The following is a 25,751-nucleotide window of genomic DNA, read 5'->3' as shown; positions in this document are numbered from 1 at the left end:
AGTTTATAGCAATGACACATAAGAGGAGCCGCTGTGGGGATAGAGAGTTTGCCTTTCAATGATTTGAACCGGGTTCGAATTCCAACAATGACTGTTCGATATGAGTTCCACACCCGACTCGCGCCGACCACAGTGCTGTAAAATATCCTCAGTGGTAGTGGGATCATGGGTTAGAATCCCCTTGCCATCAAGCTAACCATGGGAGGTTTTCTTGGTTTTCCTCTCCGTGTAGCGCAAATGCAAGATAGGTCCTTAAAAAGTCCTCCATGAAGGCAAATTTATCCCACTACTTGATCCAGGAGTTCTCCTGTCTTCTGAATTGGGTTCAAAAGTATAGGACTACGGAGTTGAACATTAGTGGTCGTAAACCCAAAAAATCGGGCGGCTATTCAGCGACGCTTATAAAATAAAATAAAATAGCTCAACCTGATTCTGAATAGTTCGGCCTCATTCTGAATAGCTCGGTGGATTGACTCAAGTTTGAATTTAAACGATACCTCGTCATTTCGAGTTTTACCTTGCAAGGGCAAAAGTGCTGACGAAAAAATGTGTTCCGAGGTTTAGAGTTACGTTGTTCGACTAATTGTAAGAGGTTTTCATCTTCATATAACTTAAGTGCGGGTTTGTTTTACACAAAATTTCCACAAGAAACAAGTTGGTCTAAATGCTTGAGTTCCCTTGTCTTCTGGGTTCCACATAACAAGGTAACGGTGTTCTTAACGGCATATAGCCGGCTGTTTAAAACCAGTAATGAAATTGCTTTTTGATGAAACTTTTTCAATTTTTAGTGATTTGCAAGTCTCAGTTGTAGGGTTTTAAATAGGGCTATTTATTTGTAATATCTGCACAGATAGGCCGTGATAAATCTTTACAAGCACAGCACAGCTTAGCTTAGGGCAGTGTTTAATTACTTTATGGTTTCGTTTGCGCCAAAAAACCACACGAAATCAGAAAATTATGTCTCAGAATTAAAAATATTCAGTCTTAGATTTTACCCGTTCTTGTGTATTAAGAAAAAGCACCTAATCTGCTGGCACGTTTAAAGACGACAATGAGAAATCCCTCCTGTTGGATATAGTGTGATAATTAAAAATATTTAGTTTGTTGAGTCCTTTAATTCGTTATTGAAATGTATAAAGTTTAGACAACTGCCGGCTAGGTGGCCGAGTGGTTATCATGCCTGACTGCGAATCCTGCTCAGGGCATGGGTGTTTCTCTTTGTGTGTTGTCTTCTGCTGTGTATAAATGTGGTCCACCCTATGAATGAGTATCTGTGGAAATGTGGCGTGGGTCATGTTGTTCGCCTTCGTCACTTTGGTTGCAAAATGTTCACCAGGTATCTTAAAATGAGCAACACTTCTGGCACCTTCTATGACGAAGAACGAGTGACTTCTGTTAAGAGAGAAAAAAAATATTTAGACAACTAAGAGAAGTTAAATTATTTGTTATTCTTTTTTTCTTCATAAAATTGTCTATAAATAGCGTGGGCAAAATATTGAGATCAATTAGTACTTACTTATTTAATAGGTTTTGATACAATACCACATTAGGATCCCTTCCGTAGAAAAGGTATGTTAACATTTTTATTTTCTAAAAAGTGTGTTCTTTTGACATTCTTGTTATTTCCTAATGATTTAAACCGGTCCTATTTACACTAGATGTAGTAATAGTTGTAGTGTTTTAATCTTCATTTTAAAAATGTGTCTCTTAATGTGAACTTTTTTTCTTATTTACTATTAAAGCTTAATTTCGATCTAATTTATGCACCGTTTTATTTCGTTAAACATATGAAAATTCCATCAAAATTCCAAATTAGATATCTTTAAGAGTATTTTAAATAAACTTAAAGAGACAAACTCATAATGACAACCTTAAAGAGTTCCTCCCAACCAAACTCAACTACTAAAAGAAGGAAAGGATTCGGTGGTATTTTTAGAAGCATGGCTGTCATCTTAATTCACTATTAGACAATTGCCGCAATTAGAGGTATAAGATGGGTAGCATTCCAAATTCTCTACTTATTTCTTTTTTCTGTTAAAATTAGTTGCAGTTTTTATTTACTTCGCAGTAGAGCTGCACAATTGGTTATTGGCGACTGTCTGGGAAACATCCCTGAGGATGATCCGAAAGCATGCCATCGCAATTTTGATCCTCTGCAGAGGGGATAGCTGTCCTGCTTTGGTAGCCTGACGACCTGCGTGAGAAGTCGAGCACTTTACTGTAGAACAGTTTAACGTGGACCGATACCGCGCATCTTCTGTCCCTACGTAGGCTGATCAAAGTGGTCACCCACCCGCTTACTCACCGCAGTCAGTGATGCTTGACTTCGATGATCTACTGGGAACCGTATCATTGGATTGAGGGATTATATCAACTAAATTCTTCTATCAACATATTTTGAAAGGTAATTTAATGTTATACATATGCCTAATTTTAGACGTTTGCTTTTATCTAATTAAGCTTGAAATGTTTTTTAGCATAATCCAAATCGGTTTTCCCTAATTTAAACTGTAATAAAATTAAAGTTTAAAAAATCTTGTGAAATGTTTAGTTTTAAATGATTTACCCAAAACTTCAAATCATAGATCCTCAAAAGAGAAAAAATTGTTGAAGATAAAATTGTAATGATTGATAATAATCATAAACTTGTACAAAATATAGTCCAATATATTGGATCTATCGAGGATACTGATTTATGAGACTCCTTTTCTCTTTAATGATTAATATGAAGTATTTTATCCTTAATTTTTAATAAGAATTCTGGAATTTTATGTTAAGGGTGGTTAGCACGGAACATCTTACCAGCATTGTGTGCCCCAAATGATCCGTATGTTTCATTTAGGGGTATTGTTGGGAAGATAATTTTATGCCATGTTAAGTTAAAAACCTGTGTGCTAGATTAACACATTCGCCGTTAAAAATTTCTCGGAAAAATGGCTAAATAACAATATTTTTAGTTGTTATTTTATCATATTCAATCAGAACAGTCAAATAAGTAAAAAAGATGGTATTCAAACTGTTAACTGTGAGAAAAACCCTTTATTGACTGTTTACTTTTATATAATTAAACAACCAGAATTTTGTTTGGGCCAACTAGACCCACCTTATGAAATCACTCAGTTCATTGCAGCTGGGTTCATGCAATAGCAGAGAGGGCGAATTTGTAAATCTCATGATTTACTGACTGAGGGTTCGAATGTCACCGTTAACATAACAATATTTTTTTTATTTCATCAAAACAAAAAGAGTTCTGTACTCCTCAATTTGTGACCCTGGACTATAGAACACAAAATTCATAAATTTCAGCAACATGAAACTGCTTAACAGGAGAAGTCTAGTGTTTTCGATTTCTTTACGGATAGATCACACCTCCAGATAAACTATTTAAGCGACATTCCACAGTTCATTTGACAAAACATAACTGAACTGCATCCTAACTTCAATATCCATTAATGTAACCTAACTCCAATGCCTAGTTTAGTTTTATTTTTTGGTTTTTAAATCATGCTAGTTGTAAATGGTTGCACAACCATATAGTTTTACATTGACGATTTTGTTTAGCACACTAGTTGTAAGCAGTTTTCAAAACTGTGAAGTTAAAGAAATGTTCCTTTCCGTAAACTTTACGGATACGAAATCAGACTTCTGCCGGCTATTTTATCGTGAATTCCGTAAATGTATATTTGTACCTTTCAACACCATTGTGATAACCATATTTTTGTTTTTGCCTTGTTTAAAAATGGTGAAAATTTTCTGTTTTGGTTAACATTCTGATTTTGATTTACAGAAAATTTAAATTAGAACAGAAAGATTATTCAACAGTGATGTATTTAGTTTAGAATTTGAATCTTAAAAGTATAAATTCTATAGTGCGGTTAAAAATGGTAAAAATATAGCCAAAAAATATGATATACCCTCTTAAATTCATTGCTTCAAAATACAATTTTTCCATTACAGAAAGCTCTACAAAAATTAAAGTTGGAAAAGAAATTGTGTCAATTTGCGGTTGCAAAAACTTTTCTCACATTTTGTTTTGCTTAATGCAATTTATTTTAGTGAACTTTCAGCGAACGTTTCTGCAGAACTCATGTAAAATTTAAAGATGAGCTCTCATTTCAAACAATAAAAAAAATTATTTTGGTACATTAGGCTTACATCTGCCTTCATTAAATTCTTAAATCAATCTGTATTGCATTTACATTATAAGCCACCTTGTGACTCTGAATTACTTTTTCATTATGAGACGCCATCTAGTGGTTAATAATTTTATCAGAAACTACTTGTTCTAGATGAACGTAAAAGAATTTATTTGCAACACTTAAAGCCCTCTTTACTGTTCAAATCATTCACATTTTGTTTCCACGGAATGAACTGATTTACTAATACTTCAGTAAAAAACAAATTTTTCCATTTTAGAAAAAATATAAATTTCTGATTGTCTTTGTTTTCTTACAATGTAAAGATAAATTATTTAAAAATTCTTTTAATTTCCTCAAAGAAATAATTTTTTTAAATAATTAAATTTTATTTCTTTAATGCTTTTTATGCGTTAAATATATTTATTAATAACTCTTTTTTGTTTAATTGAAAAACAAGGTTTGAAAACGATAGGTAACGCAAACACTTTCCTAACCCTTGACACTGCCATAGCTCAAATTGAGTGACATAGAGATCTAATTACTTATTCATTCTTAGAAAATCACAACTTGTGAGAGTTTTACTGTACCTCATAAACGAGTTCAGAATTTCTTTAAACGTCAAATACTAAAAGACAAAATATCAAAACTGCGTTTCAGTATTGAGCGTTTTCAAAAATTTTACTCTTAAAAGGCGTGAGACTAATTGCTGTTTTATTATTCCCTATGATTTGTTTGAAGCAAAGGAATAATAATGAAAATGTGTTAAGAAAATCATAAAATTTTTTATACGTTATTATGCCTCAGTAAATATTCCTAATTTTGGAAAATAATAGTGCATTTTGTAGAATAAATATGAAGCGATCGAGTTTCATTTTCATGAATCTGCTCTTGTAGGAGACAAGTAAATAACTCTCATAGTTTTCATAATATATCTACTTAAACTTGTGAATAATTCACAAATTCAGAATGGAGTAATTTCAAGATGCAAATTTTGCTTACATATTCGAATGTATTTCAATATGCACATTTGGACAATAGATATAGAGAAATATAATACAGTTGAAGAACTCGATTATGTGTCTATTTATTTCAGAAATATTACATGGAATATTCTCACAAACTCAGTCATTTCCGTATTTCCAGGGAATTTTTTATGCATAATTTATGGGATGAAAAATATCTTTTAGAATATATTTTACTGATATAATAAAAAAAAGGTCTTTATTTTATATTTTTTATTTATTCCATGCTATTAAAACATAATCATATATTGTTCAAAAAAATTGTTTCTAAGAAACTAAACATTAAGTTTACAAATTAGTATTTTTCATTTTAATATTGGAATATAAAGTTCAGAAAAACAAATTTTAAATTCAATATTTGTAAAAGTTCGAGCAATGAAATATTGTCGCAGCATTATTTTAATGTATGTCCATAGTATGTTGCTTCATTTCCTCACAACGATATATTAACCCTTCAAAATTACCATTGAGTAATAAAAAACTCATAATTAAAAATTTTAATGCTTTACTAACAACATTGCAGCATGTTATTATCTTCAAATCACTGAAATTTTGTCTGTAGAATCCATTTAAGTTCTTCAAATCAAATACAGTTTTTTACATTTATCATTCTTTCATGTCTTACGAAAATTGTATCATGACATGTATAAGAAAAAATAGCATCTAAAAGGTGTATAATAAGGTTGAATATTGGTATATATAACTATGCAAACGTTATTATAAGTTGTTACACACACATCTATATATATATATATATATATATATATATATATATATATATATATATATATATATATATATATATATATATATATATATATATATATATATATATATATATATATATATATATATATATATATATATATATATATATATATATATATATATATATATATATATATATATATATATATATATATATATATATACATATATATATATATATATATATATATATATATATATATATATATATATTAAAGAGAAGATTGAAAAGCTATTCTATTAAATTGATATATACCGCTTTGGCAATATTTATACAATATCAGAAAGCTCTAATTTTTGTGAATATTATCTCATGTTATATCAGTTATATGAAAAAAGATGTTATATCTTTTCGTGATTAATTAGTCTCTATAATTTCATTTTTTTCTTTTTATTTTTAATAATTTTTTACTTACTTTTCCTTCTTTTTCATTTTTATTTTTGAACTTTTTAATTGTTTTCTTTTATAATTTTGTTTTAGTGATTATTACGGTTCTGTGTATTAGTTGCTTTAGCTAGTAGACTTGTTAGATGGTGTTAAACATCTAACAAGGTAAGAACAGAATAAATATGGTGATGGTAGAAACAGAATAAATAAACGTAGAAAATTTTAAAGAAAAAAATAATGAAAATATAAAAATGACAACCGAAGCTGACGTTGTCAGGGGGTACCGGAAGTCACAAAAACACAAAACCTTTTCTACCAAGCCAATATTTTTATTCGAGTTTATAGTATGTAGGTGTTGCGAGTTTATAGTATGTAGCAAGTTTATAGATATGTTTCAATAAATTTAAGATTCAATTCAAGCCATTTTTTAACAGTTATACTGCTTAAACTTTAAAGAAAGAATTTCGGGCTTTATAAGCTTAGCTTATTATTATAGTTAATACGTAAGAAAAATTAAATCGTTGCTGAAAGTTCTTAAGCAAATGTGTTAAGGATAAACACACTTAGTCAATTTTTCTATTTGAATTTAGAGTTTTTTTTATAGGTGTTCCGATAAGAAATTAATTAAAGCCTATTTTTATTTTGCTTTAATTTTGGGCTTACAATCTGTGCTTAATTAGTGCTGTTAATATATCATCCCTTAACAAAATAATTACAAATTTTTAAACAAATAGAGAAAATACACCTGATTAATATATTTATTTGAATTTATAGTTTCTTCAGAGGGGTTTGCAAGAAATTATAAATCCAATTAAAGAATAATTATGCATCATAAATTTGAAACATTATTTTTAATTATGTGCTTAACAAATTAACATAATATACAAAGACCAAATAATTATTTCGAAAGATGGGAAAATACACCTCATCTTAATCCTGTTAAAGATTTCTAATTTTGAATGAAAGATGCTCTTTTAAAAATACTTTTGACTGATTAATTTTTCTGATTATTCGAGAATGAGTTGAAATGAGATGCAAGAATGAAATAAACCTTCCACTAGGGTTTTTTTCCGCACCATTTCAAATATTATGTGTCGAGGTGGGAATAATTGGTAGCAGCCAGTTTATGTTCGCAAATGAATTATAGAACTGCAAATGGTTCATTTAGTCTTAAGAGAATGAGTCGAGAGAGATTTATCCCACAGCGTTGAATTCATTTTGAAACTAATTAAATGTCCTTCTCTATGTTTTACGTAAATAAATTTCCTGTTTAAGGAAATTTCTGCCACATAATGTTAATGGAAGAAATATGAATGCTAATAGAATCCAATGAGTTAACAGTATGAATAGTTTACTTCTATATCTTAAATTTTCCTATATTTTCATCTAACAATTGAAAATAATTTTTTTTTCTGTAGTATTTAAGAGGGATATTTAATTTCGCAAAAATAGAAAGAAACTTAATTAAATGAGATTTTATACTTTTATGGGTATCTATATTTTTTAGTGCGTGTGGTAGTGAAAAATTTACGAAGATGCGAAAATATTATAGAAAATATGTGAGAAAATAATATCCTAATTAGTTACCCTTGCTTGTTCAAATAACGAAATATTTCAATTCAAGGGTACTTAGGTAAATCTGTTCAATTAACGGTTACTTTGTATAAGCCTATAATGTAAAAATCTATCAATTTTAAAATACTAACTATAAAAGCCTTTTCATTGACTTATGAATTATTTTATCATTTACTAAAAAAGAGACATTTGTAAGAAATTATACTCGAATCTTTTTACTAGTATTTTCTTTCTGTCTGGCATAAAATTGCAAAAAAAGGACCAAAGTTACGTACGCTTACGGTATATTTAATTTCACAAGTCATTTCGTTCAGAATGGAGGATTGAAAATAACGAACCAAAAAATGAGCAAGGGTTCGAATCACAGAGTTGATATCACAATATTTCTTCCATTCATTCAATACATGAAGGGTTTCTAGTACCCAGCACTTGGTGACCCTGGACAATTGAAATACGAAACTATCATACACGCATAAATAGCTCAGCATCACGGAGATCCAATGTTCGTTTAAGTTTTAGTTTTACGGTTTAGAATCTATGCTAGTTGTAAATGGTTTCAAAATCGTATGATTTTGTATTCACGGTTTCATAACCGTATCAGTTGTAAACAGTTTTAAAACCGTAAAGGTAAAGAAACGCTCCTACCATAAACTTTATGGTTAATCTGATGGATGGATAGCTGCCGGTTATTTTACCATAATTTCAGAATGATAATTCTAAAAGTGCGGAAATAAAATTCGTGACTGCACTGTAGTACAGAATGAAATTTTACACTTTAAATATCTTTTTATACTATAATATATATTATCTAAATGTCTCTTCATATTTATATTATATTCGTACTCTATACAGTTACCACCTGAGGAGAATCAGGCGAAGGTTGCTAAGTTTGATGAATTCACCTAAAATATAGCAATGAAATCTCATGTCGATGATAATTTAAAATATTAATTGCTGATTATCTACTTAAGCAGAGGTAACTAAGTTTGATGAATTCACCTAAGATATAGCAATGAATTCTCATGTAGATGATAATTTAAAATATTGATTGCTGATTATCTACTTAAGCAGAAGTTACTAAGCTTGATTAATTCACTTAATGTATAGTAATAAATTAATGAAGACTATAATTAAAGTTGCAAAAACAGTAACAAATGACCACTTTTGCTGAAAAAACATATCATTATTTTATTTATTTATTTATTTTTCAAATAAACATATCTTTTTTGACACTTTTATTTTAAGATTAACTTTAACTTTTTTTAATGACACTTTAACTTTTAAGATTTTTCACTTTTATTGTGTATAATAAACACATGGAAAAACATTATTAATTTATGTATATGAGAATGCGAAGACAGAATCGATGCAAAACTATAAATAAATATATAAACTACAAATTTTTCTACGCAGCATCGAATTTTAAGCTCATTCTGAGTAACTGAGTGGGATGAACTATGGATATTTTGATCGTATTAAGCAATTAATATTTTATAATCTTATTGGATTCAAGCATTTGAATTATACGAAGATCTGGGTCATTCAAAATAGTAAACTCTACAAAGTTGAGTAGACTATCAAGGTATTTCTTTATGTGTGTTACTGAGGCGAAAGATGCAGAAATAAAAGATTTAATATAGAATTGAAACATTGCCTATGGATTCTGGCATCTGAATTATACGGAAACACTCTAACTACAAATTGCAAAATACCTTGTGCAATTTTAAACTGATTCATTTCATAGAATGATTGATTTAATATATCGAGTAATTAATATTTTATTGGCTTTCTGGCCATTAGTTAACTCATATGAAGGATACGAGGACTTGAGCTACTCAAATAAAAAATTCTGCAACTCTGTGTAGACTTAAAAAACTTATTCACTTGTATGGTTTTAGGTGACTGAGGCAAAGAATAACTTAGTCATTGGTATATAATTAATATATAATTAAAACATTGTCTAAGGATTCGCGTATCACTGAAACTATAAATCGCAAAATGCATTGCAAAAATTTGAGCTTATTCATTGCATAGAATGATCGTTGTCGGATCAATTTCTTTTTTAAATTTATTTTATAACCGTCGTTGAGCACCCAACCCAATTTTTCGGTTTACGACTAATAACGTTTAACTACCTAGCCTTGTAATTTTGAACCCAATCCTGGAGACAAGGGATTTCCTAGATCGGAAGAAATTTGTCTTCGTCGACTTTTTGATTAATATTTAATTAAAACATTGTCTAAGGATTCATTTATCACTCAAACTACTAAACTAATTGCAATATCTTTGTCATATCAATTAATTTTATTTTATAATCGTCGTTGAACATCAGACCCAATTTTTGGGTTTATGACTGCTAACACTTAACTACCTAGCCCTGTAATTTTGAACCTAATCCAGATGACTAGGGAACTCCTAGATCAAGCATTTAGGAGAAATTTTGCACGAATTAATATGCAATACTTTTATATTTAAACATACATGTAATGAGATTTCTTTCAGTATTTTTTAATATATTTCCTATTTGTATTTATTTTTACACATATTGCATTACAATGTTAACCAATTGATACACGAACGTAAACAAGTGCAAACCGGTTTCAGCCGCGTAAAAATAATAAAGCTGCATAGTATCACACTGATAAATAAGATTTTACATAGATTCTTATAGTGCGTCTAATAATTTGGTCCCATGGACTGTATAATCCCTACAAAACCACCTAAATTACATATTGCAAAATGTCTTAAGCTTATTCATTTCACATTGAGCGTAAGGAGTGTTTTCTTCGGATGCAAAGAATTGATTTACAATTGATATATTGATTGAAGTCTTTGAAGAATATTAAAGAAGTTGTTTCTAAAAAAAAAAATTGTCCCCTCTCTAAATTCAAGAAATAAAACCCTCGCATGAATTATCAGCTTTTAATGATGTACCGATCCATAAGCTAATAAAAGTCAAATTATCAGTGCATGTTTAGCAGACATTAAAGTCCTCGGTCCTCTCTTAATCATATGAGCCGCCTAGGGAATAATCTCGTCCTAGAGTCTTTCTCCGAGCTAAGATATAACCCGTAATGAGTTTAATTAAACCACCCCACCTACGATAATTACTTTCTCAGTTATTTGAGGAAGAATCCTTACTTTTTCTCCATTCACAAACATTAAATCAAGCTATGCTCACTAACTTGGAAAATTTTTTTTAATGTTCTTAATTATTATTATTAGGACCAAAAGCTTAATGTTTCTAAACATTTTTTTTTACAAATAAATCGCATAATTTAAAGTTGAGTGCCACGTTATAAATATTGCATTTTATTCTTTATTAATTTTTTCAATGAGGAAGTTGGGGGGGGGGGGAGCCAAGATATTGAGGGGAGAAAAAATAGGTGCGAGAATTCAATAATAATTAGTAGGGCATTACAAAAATGGTTATGACTGTGTGTTATTAACAATTATAGATGAGATATTCTATGCAACCTTTTATGAAGATTATTTCATTAACAAAACTTCTCAAGTTGATTCAGAAGAAGTTTTATTGCATATTTCTTCATTTATCGAATAATCGGGGAAATTAGTTTTAATCAGTGTTTTAATAATTATACTTAACAATCCCCTAATGGAATCACCCGCAAAATATAGAAATGGAGAATTCTAATTAAAAACTTTATTTGTCATTACTGTCTAAAATTTATTAGTAAAACCAGAGTCCGTTCTTAATTATTATTATTCGGTTCAAAGAGTTTGAGGTTTCTTAACTGTTCTATTTTATTTATTTATTTTATAAACTAATCGTATAATTTAAGTTTAAATATCGTGCTGTAAATATAATGTTTTATTCATTTTTTAAAATTTTTAATTTATTTATTTTTGAAAGGAAAGTTTGAAAATTTTGTTTATTATTGTTGGATTTTTCTGCATATTTCAATTAAAAATTTTTTAAACTTTTAGGAATGTTTCTTAAAATATATATTTTTATAACATGCATTTTTAATTCTATGAAAATTCCTAGCTGCTGCATGATATAGCCTAAGAAAACCGTGACATCTACCAATTCCTTGCTAAAACATTTGGAACAATAACCTGTTTAATAAGAATACGCAATTTTTAATTGAGTTTAGAAATTATCTCAGTGATTCCAAAGATATTTGGTTAAAATAATAAATAAATAAAAAAGAATAAATAAAAATAACTTTAGCAGCATTTTTTTTTTGTACTCGAAATTATTGAATGGTAATTTGATATTTTTATGGATTTTAGGTATGATAAAATTTATTTGCAAAAACGAATCACACATGTATACATATTTAACCAGTAATCATCAAAAAAAAAAAACTGTTGCACTTAACAGAAAGAAAAAGATTACTAAGGCATAACTGATAGATGACGTAGTATAATAGCAAATAACGTTACCTAATGACGTAACAGCAAAGCGCATGAATTATCTAGCTTTTGAGTTCTGAGTAGTTCGTTGTAATGGTATTTATATAGTAATTTTCATATTTATTGTTTAGTAATGCAGTTTGATAATTTTGAATTTACTAAATTTGATATTCCCTTGCATAATGATAAAATTAGATTTAATTAGTAATTTTAAAATAATTCATAACCAAAGTGCTACTATAAAAATATAGTCTTCATATAATGCAAAGTTGCTAGGGAGTTTTTGTATGCTATATAAAAAACAAGTTGACAAAAAGTTTTTGTTACAAAATCAGCCTGAAAATTTTCTTATATAACAGATTTTTTGAGAATGTCTAGGCACGATAAAAGTCTGTACAGTTGATGCAAAATCGTGCTTGCCATTGAGTCGCTTGTTCGCAGTCAAGGTTAAGTATGGGAAGGTTGCAAAAAAAAATGTTCGTTTACCGCCGGCTGGGATCGAACCAAGTACCTTTGGGCTCATAACTAGATGATTTAACTGCCATAAGAACAAGATACAAAGAAGGTGAGATGTAGAGCTTCAAATAGTTGCAGCCGTTAATTTATCATTGTGATTTACTTGTATGAAACAGGTGAGGTAAAGTAACCGAAACTTGTTGCATTATAGTTTATATTTAGCGGGAAGAGAGAACAATATCAAAGTGCCTTGTTTGTTATTTTTTTACACTAAAGTTTTTCGTATTTGAAACAGAAATACTTGTTCCTAACAAATAATATTTATATCAATGAGCACAGGTTTTATCTGTTTACTGAAAAAAATGTGTCGTTTTTGACCTTTACCAAGATAGAGATGTAGCCTTACAGTAAAGTTCCTGCGTTTCAAAATACCGACATTTTCTGTTCTTTGACAGATTTTTTTTTTTTTTATAGTGTAAATGACAGAAAGTTTCGAAAAAAAAGTACTTTCAAGAACTTAATCTTGCTTATTCTTACAATACGACCTCTTTAATCAATTTTATTCAATGAGAGGCTCTACTATATGAATCGTGACCTTTCTTTAGTTTTAATCTAAAAGTTGAAGTAAAGAAAATAGAGAAGGTGTTGGTGCAGAAATGATCCCTCTCTGAGGATTTGGAGTGGTCAGTGCTGATTGTCACATCCAGCCGAGCTCTTAATACCTTTCCCTGTCACCTAACTGATTACATGCTTCACCTCGCTTGACCCTATTTGTAGCAAGTTTTTGTGAAGGCCTGTCAACGGCTTTCTATCCAAACCTTGGACAATAGCCTTTCCGGAAACAGATTTGACGCTCAAATAAAGGAGTCACATGACCAGAACTAGATTACGTTGCTTTCTTTTCTTCAACTAAAAATGAACACTTCTTATGACCAAGCAAAAGAAATCACATTCATATTTCCTTTTTACAGGGATCTTTTTTTTAATAATCGCCGAAATATTAATTACTTATTTTTTATGTGACAGCATTTTAGAATTTGTTTTATTATTTATGGATAGAATTTATTTATGGATACCAAACACAGAAGAAAGGAAAATTCTCGTTCCAACTATGCGAAATCTAAATATAACACTTAAACATTACGGATCAAATTATGAAAAAAAGTACTGGTACCAAGGAGGGAAAGCATTTTAGAATTGTTTTATTGATTTATGGATACCAAACACAGAGGAAAGGAAAATTCTCGTTCCAACTACATGAAATCTGAATATAACACTGTTAAACATTACGGATCAAATTATGAAAAAAAGTAATGGTACCATGGAGGGAGAGCATTTTAGAAGTTGTTTTATTCATTTAAGAATACCAAACACATTTCAACAGTAGAAGGAAGAAAAAATCTCGTTCCAACTACGTGAAATCTAAACTTAACACTGTTAAACATTACGGATCAAATTATGAAAAAAAGTACTGGTACCATCGAGGGAAAGCATTTTAGATTTTGTTTTATTTATTTATGGATACCAAACACAGAGGAAAGGAAAATTCTCGTTCCAACTACGTGAAATCTAAACTTAACACTGTTAAACATTACGGATCAAATTAAGAAAAAAAGTAATGGTACCATGGAGGGAGAGTATTTTAGAAGTTGTTTTATTCATTTAAGAATACCAAACACATTTCAACAGTTGAAGAAGGAAAAAATCTTGTTCCAACTACGTGAAATCTAAACTTAACACTGTTAAACATTACGGATCAAATTATGAAAAAAAAAATAATGGTACCATGGAGGGAGAGCAGTTTAGAAGTTGTTTTATCCATTTAAGAATACCAAACACATTTCAACAGTAGAAGAAAGAAAAAATCTCGTTCCAAAATCTAAACTTAACGCTGTTAAACATTCCGGATCAAATTAAGGTAAAAGGTACTGGAGCCATGAGTGTATCATCCGTAAGATTTCTTTTACCGTAAAACCCATTTTAACCATAGATTTTTATACCATAATTTTTACAGGAACTTTTATTTAATTACAGTGATTTTATAGTAAGTAGCGCTATGAAAATTACTGTATGACAGATTTTTGTCATACTGTACACTGAAATACCGGCACACTGAGTGTTGGTAATTTTTACCGCAATTTGATCTGGAACTTTTTACAGTGTAGTTCAGTAATTGTTGTGAACATAATTTTTCTTTAAATAGAATTTATCCATGCAGTCTGAACCACAATATAATGGGTTCTTTTAAAACAAAAATATTTCATGAAAATGTGTATAATTTTAATTAGCGCATTTAATTTTTTTTAAAAAGGGATTCAATAGTAAAACTCTTTTTTTTTAAGAATGATCTAAATAAAGTGACAAAAATATGAATAGAATTTATGAATATTAAAAAAAAAATCTAATTAGTTAAACGGTACATTTGTTAAAAGGAAGAATAAATAACAGAACAGTAAAACTAAGTATTTGTTTAAGTATTATTTTCATTAATAAGTATTTAGCAATAAGTATTATTTTAATGAAGTAGACAATTAATTATTTTTTATAAATATCTCATTGATAAATTTAGAAGAAAGTAAACTAATTTTTAAAAACAAATGGTTTAAACTTCATTTAAAGCATTGCACAACAGAAATAAACATTAGAACTGTGAAAAATATGATAATATATTAGCTATTAAATTTTGAAAAACTAAAATAATTTGTATTAATCGATTAATTTTATAAATAGGAAAACGTTATATATTGACTAAGAATGAAATTTTTTAGGATTTTAAATTATTTTCCAAACATAACATAACATAACATAACATAACATAACATAACATAACATAACATAACATAACATAACATAACATAACATAACATAACATAACATAACATAACATAACATAATATAACATAACATAACATAGAAAGTGAAAATATATGCAGGGTGAGCAATAAATATTGACACAAACCTTAAGTGGAGGTAGAATCGATAGCTTATCCATAAGCACGTCGTTTCCCTATAATGAACTGCTTCTTCGTGTGCCTTTGAACAGGTACATTTGGTTTACTAAATTATATTAATCTTTTATATTATTTGGTTAACTAAATTACATGCATGTTGTCTAATAATTATTGTTTCATATTCAAATGATTTGGAACTAGCTGTTATATAGTAATTTAATGATTTGGTGACTCACTTGACAGCTCACAAGATCTTTAAATTACTATAAACCAGCATATATGAATCTCTACAATATATGTTAGAAAACATGAAATTTTGATATCTTGAATAAGTTCAAAGGCAATAAATCCACTAACAATGACACTTCTGGTTAATATGAAGTGATCGAAAAGTCGGTTAAAATAGTGGACTCAATTTAGAGAAACAAATTTGTTTAAAACTCATTCAAAGAAAACCCCATTAAGAAACTTTCTGATCCATAAATTTTCACTAAAAAATACTCATGAAGTTTTTATCATTTTAAAAGAAACCGTGTCTTTAGGAATACGAAAATTTCATTAAAATGGGTATATTTAATTTTCAAAATTAATTAGAGTGAGTTTTTTAACAATGATGAAAAGTAAACCCAGGACACACTTACACCTGTACCATCCCGCCATACAATGCAAATGATTAAATGTTATTGTAAAGATTGCATTTTGCACTAATATTTACCTTACAGACTGATAGTAATATAAACTTCCAAAATGCTCTGATGTGATGCGGAAGCAGTTTTGTCATATATTTGAAAGTTCATACGGTTCCTCAAAAAACCACGCGGTTTTGTATTTAATTTTAAATTTCTGAGATTGTTATTGGAAACCATTAAACCGAAAAAAATATTTACTTACATGAGAAATCATATTTTAGAAAAAACCTTCCAGTAAAGCAAAAAATTTCATGTTGAAAATAAGACCTATAATATACTCTTTTGCATCGTAAAATAATATGGGGTAAGTCGATTGTGTAAACCACAAATTTTGAAAAAAAAGTCTAGTTTACTTATTTTGAAATAATAATAATTGTAAATAAATGAAAAAACTCAAGTAGTAGTCACATGTGATACATAAAGCATATGCATTCACAATCATGCATTCGAAAAGCAATCCTTAAAATTGCTTTTGTAAAGCTCTTTTTAGTAAATATATTTAAAACATTTTTTTCTTCTATTGCATATTTTAAATAGCATAAATATGACGTATTTAAATTCCAATTAATTTAAAGCTCAATTTACTGATAGATTTTAACTACTTTGTTAGCAACATGTTAATTTCAATTAACTTTACATTAAAAATTTTAATGTCAGAAAGCATTTCAGTCACATTTCCCTTTTATTTCAAATCATTCAAATCAAATATCACGTAAATATATATATATATATATATATATATATATATATATATATATATATATATATATATATATATATATATATATATATATATATATATATATATATATATATATATATATATATATATATATATATATTACTGTTAACGAAAACATAAAAATAAAACTTTTTACGCTATATTTTATTCGCATTCGATATTAATTTTGTAACAAGAGGAATTACAAACTAGTTTCATTTTATTAACATGGCAATAATTCTCAAACTAGATAGTATTAGCATATTTGTAGGAAATATTTTAATATAAAAAGAAACATTTTAAGTGATGTTTCCTTCATATTTGGAATTAAAAAGGAAACAAGAGAAGTTTATTTACAATTATGAAGAATTATTATATTTTTAACAGGGAAATTATGATACTAATTCTGTAATATTAACAAGAAATAAAATACATTTACAAACAATTATATACTAGTTTAATGCAAAGCAATTATTAACAGGGCAATTATTTAAGATATACATTATATTAATAAGAAATGTTTTGTTATAAAAACAGTTTAAGTGATAATTGCTTTGTATTCAAAATTAAATTGGGAACATAAGAAATTTGTTGAAAATTACAAACTACTTTAGAAAATAGTTCCAATTGTTAATAAATAATATTATTTTTCGTAATATATTTGTCCTCTTTATTCGAAATAGTAATGAAATTTTAGAAAGGGAACCACAAAAAGATTACTAAAAAAGGAAAGCTAATAAGGTAGCATTGATTGAATGGTGGGGAAGGTTGATTGATACTATTGTCCTCATTTGATATTGTGCTCGAACAACAAGCAGGAACAAACTACCCTTCTTTGTCTTGGTTCCTCACTAATGATGACTATTGTATCATTCAATAATGTTAAAGGGGATATCTACAATTACAATGTTTTTACATAAATACGAGCACTTTATTTAGAATTCTATATTTGTCTTTCGATTAACAACCTATTTTCTTTAATATTCTCTTTAATTTCGGTCCATTTTTAATCAATCTTTTTTTTTATTTTACTTATAGTAGTGTTTGGAATAAACATGTTTTTTAAATTGCTTCAATGAATTGATCCAATGAATTGATCCAATGACGAAGAGTTTATTACGTAATATAATCGTTTAATAATTGAAATTTATTTTCGCACACTATATTTATTTTAACATATTTAAAATATCCAAACTAAAATTTAAAAAATGTATTATGAAGGTATAAGAAACTATTTTCTTTAGTATTCTGTTCAATTTTGACAATTTTTTAATGAATCTTTTTGTATTTTCGTTTTACTTATAGTAGTGTTTGGAATAACCATGTTTTTAATTTGCTCCAATGAATTGATCGAATGGCTAAGAGTTTATTACATAATATAATCGTTTAAAAATTGAAATTTATTTTTGCACAATATATTTATTTTAACATATTTAAAATATTCAAACTAAAATTAAAAAAAAGAGTATTATGCAGGTTTATTATTGAAATTTAATTCTGAATGATAATTGTCTCAACAATAAAAAAGTTGTAAAAGTTGTATTCTTAGCAAATATGATTCTATTTAAAATCTTACACAAAATAACAAAAAAGATAAAAGTTTATTTTTTTAATAAAACTACATTTTTTAATAAAAATTTAGAGTTATTTCTTAATATTAAAATAATTAATAGTATTTAATAAAATTTAATTCTGATTTATAATTGTCTCAACAGAAAACTATAAAAGTTGTATCCTTTATGAGTAAGATTCTATTTAAAATCTTACACAAAATAACAAAAAAGATAAAAGATTATTTTTTTCATAAAGGTAAATTTTTTTCAAAAATAATAATTTAGAGTTATTTTTTAATATATAACAAGTTTAATTTAGGAATTAATAAAATAAGTTGAAACAAAAGTAAAATGTTATATAATTAATGAAAGATGCATTTAAAATTAATATGAGCTTTGTTCAGTTGAAAACGGTCATCATTTTCATCATTTATTTGACAATTCAAGTGAAAATATACACAGGAAGATAACATTTTATTGTTAAATTAAAATTACTTTAGTATTAATTAATTTACTATTAATTACTTTAGTACTAAACTATTAATTACTTTAGTACTACTTAATTATTAATTACTTTAGTATTAATTTGGAATTTTTATACATTAATTTAATTATTCAAGAAATATGTTGACAAGAAACAAAATATCGGAAGGAAAATAAAAACTCGTGTTTTTATTATGTTGTCTCCAGACATTTTCGAAATAAAAGACATAAAAAAAAAATTCTTAAACGTGTTTGTTCAATTAAAAACATTTATTTTCATTATTTTATTTAAAATTAATGGTTTGGTGTTTTGCGCAGATATTCAATATGTGTTATTAAATCAAGCACAACATTCGATATTATTTTTACATATTCGAGTAACTTAAAAAATACTAGAAAAATTAGTAAAAATTGAAAAAATGAAAAAATATATGAATGAAAAATCAATTTTAATTTTAATTTTGAAGTTATTTTTTTCTATAATTTTGAAACTAATTTATGTAGTAAAATTTTCAAAAATTTGGTTTTTTCTCAATTGTTTAGAATTAGTAATAATGTCTAGAAGATAGTTTAGAATCTGTAATAATGTTTTAAGTTTTCAAGATGCAACTAATAACCTTTAAAAAAACTTAGGAAATAATGGTTTTCCTTATCATTTTTGTAATATTGATTGTAATATTAAGAAAATGATTAAAAATTATTAGGCTTTTTTCATTGATTAAAATTCCATTTTTGTTCAATTCTTCTCTGTCACGTATTTTTTTTTTTCGTTTTATGACGTCACTACTTTCTTTACTGCTGTCCTTATTTTAGCCCCGCACTTTTGGGGGAGTTGTTTTCATTTTTCAGTCTATTGTATTTATGTTTTGCAGTCGTTTGTGAAATTTTCAGTAATTTGGATTCTTGTTAATCAAAGTAAGTTTCTTTCTTACTTTCCTTCTGTAATTGTCTTGTTTTATACTAATGAATGTATTAGCTTTTGTATTTAAAACGTATTTTATTTTATTTTGTATTTGACTAGTAAGTTTTCTTTTTTACTTTCCTTCTATATTTGTCTTGTTTTTTTTTATTCTACTGTTTTATGCTTCTGTAAATTAAACCGCATTGTATTACTTATTTCACTATTTATTCCTGTATTTGTGTATTCTTTTTCTGGACCGGGGCAAAACTTTTGGGGTACAGAGAAAACATTTTTGACTTTTGTCTTAGCTTTCTCGATAGAAAGAGTTTTGCATTTTTGTGGCAATTCAGGGCTGGTACCCCCTGATGACGTCAGCCTTGATTGTCATATTTTTTCATTTTTTCAATTTTTACTATTTTTTTTTAATTTTTACTAATTTTTCTTCGTTTTATGTGTTTTATTCCTCTTGGTTTCTCTACTGCTTACCGCATTTTTTCCATTTGGATGTTATTTTTATTAATTTTATTTTTATTGATTGTTTGCATTAATATTTTGAATTCTTTTCTTAATTAAAAAATAGTAGAATTAATATTAAGCATCATGCATACAAACATCGGATAAATCAATAAAATATATTCGAGAATGCTTACCAAAGTCAATATAACAATAAAAGTTTTTCCACTCTATTCAATTAGTGAGGACACTCGTTAGGAGCTTCGATCATTTTATTTGCTAACAAATCAATATGTTTTACTATGGAGCACTTCTCATTATTCAGTGTACTATTTCTCATTATTCAGTGTACTGTTATTTCTTTATGATATATGGTATGGTACCAATATGTATTAGCATATTCTGTACAGTAATATGCGTTTGCAGATTAATAGAAACTGTTAGTATAATATGAAATAGGAGCAGTAAAGCACCATTTGTATAAACTTCCGTAGATCTATATAAAATGACGTATAAATGAAAAGATATCTGCCAATATATATTAGCATATTCAATACAGTAATTTGCGTTTGCAGATTAATAAAAGCTGTTAGTAAAATATAAAATAAGAGTAGTAAAGACCCATTTCTATAAACTTCCGTAGACCTATATAAAATGACGTATAAATTAAAAGACGTATAACTAAAAAGTAAACAAATTAACTTAAATTCATCTCAAAAATAATAATTTTGATTACTTAATTGCATTGTTAATTTGGCACTTAATAACAGTGATATAGGCAACAATCGAAGTAGTTATCAAAATTGAAAACGAAACTTATGTTACATTTATTTCTCAAGGAAATTGTGCTTGCGAAGCCTTTTTCGATTTATAATAATGTTTCTAAATGTGTTCAGATGAGTAATTATTCAAGAATAAGGAAAAAATTTAAAGCGTCTATCTTGTACTTGTATTGTAAAGTCTATAAAATATATATGTCAATAACATAGTCTATGAAATAAGGGAAGCAAAGTGAAAGGGGTAGCCAAAAATTTTTCAACTCCATGATGAAACTAACTAGCACTGGAATAAATATTTCAGAATGTTGTCAAATAATTGTAAGTACGTTTAAATAAACAGCATGATTTAAACGTATTTTGTTGAAGTCACAAAATATCAAGATATCATTCAGAAAAAACAAAATAAGATACAAAATTAAGAAACCTTTTTATCCAGATTGTACAAAATGGGCTGAAAATCTTAGCTTGACGACCTCGTGAGAAGAAGGATTTTTAGATATTACCTGATGAGAACTCTAAAAAATGTTCCGTATGTTTACAGTGATCTTTTTCGCCTATTCAGATAGTTCATAAATTTGTTCTTAATGATTTTTTCTACTCTTTAAATTTTTTAGAAATATATCTAACACTTCCTGAAGCATTATATACTGGTTTATATTTTTGAACAATGTATTAACTCTGCATTCCATTTGATAGTGGACGCATGCATTCAAGTGTGAAATGAGGCTGACGGATTTTATAACAATAAAATGGTTTTCAGCAAATAAATATGTCAGGGCATCTCCCAGTGTACAAACAGATGCAAGTAATAAACCTGTGAATCAAAGTGTTAAAAATCTTGAATTCGCTTCGATTTATTTCAATCATCAGCCACGATCATATGTCGTAAACATGTTTTTTTTTTCTTTTGCTAAGCAAAACACAACGGTAAAAAAAGGTTGAAGGGACTTGCAGTACAATCTGTCAAAACATTTTTGAACGAAAACTGGGAACTCAGAGAAAAACATCTATGCCTTGTCACATAAATTTGCAGCAAAAATATTTTTTTAGCCTGTCAATTAGATCCTTTAGTATTGTTTAATTCTCATTTAGCATACACTGCAAAAAATTTCGGTTCAAATTACGGTGTAAAGTACCGGCACTTTACGGAAGTAATTTAGGGGCATCATCCGTAAGATCCATTTTACCAAAAAACCGTTTTTATTTTTTACTGTAAAACATTATACCATAATTTAAAAGTAATATTTATTTAATTATAGTGATAACCCATTGTGCAGCTCTAGTGCGACGTAAATGAAGTACAACAACTACAACAACAATAATTATAGTGATTCAGTAAATTTACTGTAATTGTTACTGTAAAAATTATGGTTTATCACATTTTTGTTCCATAACGTGCTTCGATAAAAACGGATTTCATAATATTTTATGCCTGTACTTTGTACCGTAATTTCATTGTAATCTGTAATGAATTTTCAGCTTCAAAAAATGTTGATGATTTATTTAATTATTGCTTATAGCCAAATAATAAAAAAGTTCAATCAAGTTATTAATCTTCCCCCTAAATAAAGCAGTTTTTGATGAAAAATAGTTGTCTCTCATGGCTGTCTATTCCTCAGCTGTGCTTAAAGACAGTTAAAGATCTCAAGAAGTAAAATAAAATCATAACTAGAGAAATATAAAATTTATTGAAATTGTTACATTATTAAAAAAATGGTTAAATGACCTATTAGAAAATAAATATTTATTTTTAGATTTTTGTGCTAAATCAAATGTAAAGTACATTTTTGGCTTGGGTACGCAAACAAAAATGAACAAATATTTTTAGTTAGCTTTATGGTTTTGAAGTTTTTATATTTACGAGTTTGTAAAAACTGCAACACCATAAAGGAGTTGTCTTTTAAAATTAGAAATAAGGAGCAATGGTTCATTCCTTCAAAGAAATGCAAATAATTCCATAAATGCTGAGACATTTTTTATATTTTGAATTGCGAAATACTTTAGAAGCATTAAGGGTGATATACTACTAAAATAACTTTTTTTAAAAATTTTTAATAGATAGCATTGCTGTTAGCATTTCAAAATGACCTTGTACTATCATCGACTGCCTTGAATATTTATAAAATTTCATTGAATTTCAAAATGTCATGTTTCTGGTATGTCACAAACAGTATTTCCAATAATGACTAGCTTCAAAACTTCGCATAAATTTTTCAATATCTAATTTTTTTAATCTCAAACGTTGTAAGCATTTCTAGAATATACGGAGAGGGTATTATTTATAAAAACTTCGTTTAAAATCATTTTTTCTGTCAATAATTAGTTTGTCACATGAAAATCTGTCATTTTCCTGACTTTTATTTAGTGATTCATAACCAAAATAGATAACGCCAGCAATCTATAACTTATGTTAATAGATTGATTAGATACCATCTTATATGAACATGTCTTGTTGCATGAATAAAGAACCAACTTTCTAGTTCAAAACTTATTTCAAAAAATTTTTCAAGGTGAGTAGGTTTTTATATTATCATTTTCCTGTCTTCTTGAAATCATTAATAACATAAACTATTTACATTACCTTAGTAATTTCAAGAAATCCTGTTTTTTTTCTGCGGAATGTAAACGTCTTAGACCAAAATTTTAAATTAAAGTAAAGCTAAATACTATAACATGGCAAATTTGTCATTATCCTGGCTTATGAATGCCAGGACATTGAAGCAGTTACCAGAAATTTTCTTAAATAGTGTTGAATGTAACGAGAGAAAGCAAATATTAACCTAATACCAAGTTTATGTAAGATTGTAATATGGTTGAATGCAATCAAAGTTATTTATTTATTTAATGATTGATTATTGTACACAGTTTTATTCTGTATTTATCAGCAACAAAAACATTTTTGATTCTTTCTATAGCGGATGAAAAGAATTAATTTAAGCTATTTATGGTCCATCTAACATAAAGGCTTAAGTTGAGTTACTTACTATTAGCTTAAAATGACTGTTTTTTAAACTTTTAAGCTAATATGTCATTTTCAAGGCATTCAAGATTTGGTGAATTTCTATTTTATTTATTTTTCTTGAGTAAATGTCAATAAACTACACTGCTGTTGGTAAGATATTAATAAATGTAATTAAATAAGTATACAAAAAAATTTAGATTATTTTGAAGGCTTTTTGAAGAAATTTTTTGATCCGAATTGTCATGTTTCCAAAGAATCTCCCATATATATATATATATATATATATATATATATATATATATATATATATATATATATATATATATATATACCTATATATATATATATACCTATATATATATATATATATATATATATATATATATATATATATATATATATATATATATATATATATATATATATATATATATATATATATATATATATATATATATATATATATACCTATATATATATATACCTATATATATATATATATATATATATATATATATATATATATATATATATATATATATATATATATATATATATATATATATATATATATATATATATATATATATATATATATATATATATATATATATATATATATATATATATATATATATATATACTCTTGATATCACGAAATATGTCGAATTTCTTTCGAATTAGAAAATTAATTTTTGGGAAAAATCAGAATGTAATTTTATTGCAAAGTAATTCTTTTCTATTTAATGCATATATATATATATATATATATATATATATATAATCAGTAATATTACCTTAGTATCATGAATAAAGGAAAGAAAGAATCTATCATTGGTATCTCTTGTCAGAATTGATCATCGTTCTTCTGCCACTGAAATTAAATATGAATGTTTATTGATGATACGGTTAGCCAATTATCCTTATCTCTGTCATTTTTGTGACAATGCACTCGTGATTAAAAATAATGATCTCTTTATGTAGCAATGATTAAAAGGGTTCTTATAAAGATAAATTTTAGTTATCTTTCAAAATGTTTTATTTTGTTACAAGTATGATAGTTATAGATAAGAACAGTGTCTCGAAATTCAGATTTGTGTATGTATTATGTTTGTTTAAAAATTTCATGCATTTTTAATCGTTAACTAAATAGCTATGTTGAATAATTAAAATAGAGTTTTTACTAAGCAAAATGTATCATTATTGTGGAAGTCTTTTTATAATACTTATTTTAAATTAAAACAGTTCATAGATCTTAATAAAATGTATAAAGGCTTTTTTTTTCCTTGAAATTTGATCTTTGTTTTCTAATCATTTTGTATATTACTGAGATGAAATTCGTCTAATTTTCGAAATTTTTGTTTCTGAAAAATATTTTTAAAGTACTATTTTAACAATTAATCATCCTTATTACTGTAAAATTGTGGAAATAAATGTCCGATTGTTCATATTAGTTGTGGTTACATTTAAAAAGTTGTTTGAAAAATTTATAATATTTAATTAGAAAAGAATTAGTGTTTTGCAAACGGAC

At 27.1% G+C, this 25,751-nt stretch overlaps 1 protein-coding gene across 1 annotated transcript; it reads right to left on the bottom strand.

Moving 5' to 3' along the window:
• On the bottom strand, positions 1 to 25,173 carry LOC147801850 (uncharacterized). Its single transcript, XM_087155023.1, has 2 exons — positions 25,018 to 25,173; positions 1 to 1,392 (listed from the first exon to the last, which is right to left on the bottom strand). The coding sequence occupies exons 1-2, from the start codon at positions 25,053 to 25,055 to the stop codon at positions 1,122 to 1,124; spliced, it is 309 nt and encodes a 102-aa protein (XP_087011149.1). The 5' UTR covers positions 25,056 to 25,173; the 3' UTR covers positions 1 to 1,121.
• Positions 25,174 to 25,751: the final 578 nt, after the last annotated feature.

Source organism: Parasteatoda tepidariorum, chromosome 11 (genome assembly GCF_982258835.1).
Source record: "Parasteatoda tepidariorum strain Cologne lab strain chromosome 11, Ptep-v5.0, whole genome shotgun sequence".
In the NCBI taxonomy this organism is placed as follows: Eukaryota; Metazoa; Arthropoda; class Arachnida; order Araneae; family Theridiidae; genus Parasteatoda; species Parasteatoda tepidariorum.
The sequence above is the reverse complement of the archived record's forward strand: the minus strand, read 5'-3'. Positions and strand labels throughout refer to the sequence as shown.

Bases quoted from the DNA above. Each gene is read 5' to 3' on its own strand.
- LOC147801850 (XM_087155023.1), bottom strand. From the start codon at position 25,055: ATGATAGATTCTTTCTTTCCTTTATTCATGATACTAAG. The intron at 1,393-25,017 runs GTAATATTACTG...CTCTCTTAACAG, and splicing joins CCTTTATTCATGATACTAAG to AAGTCACTCGTTCTTCGTCA.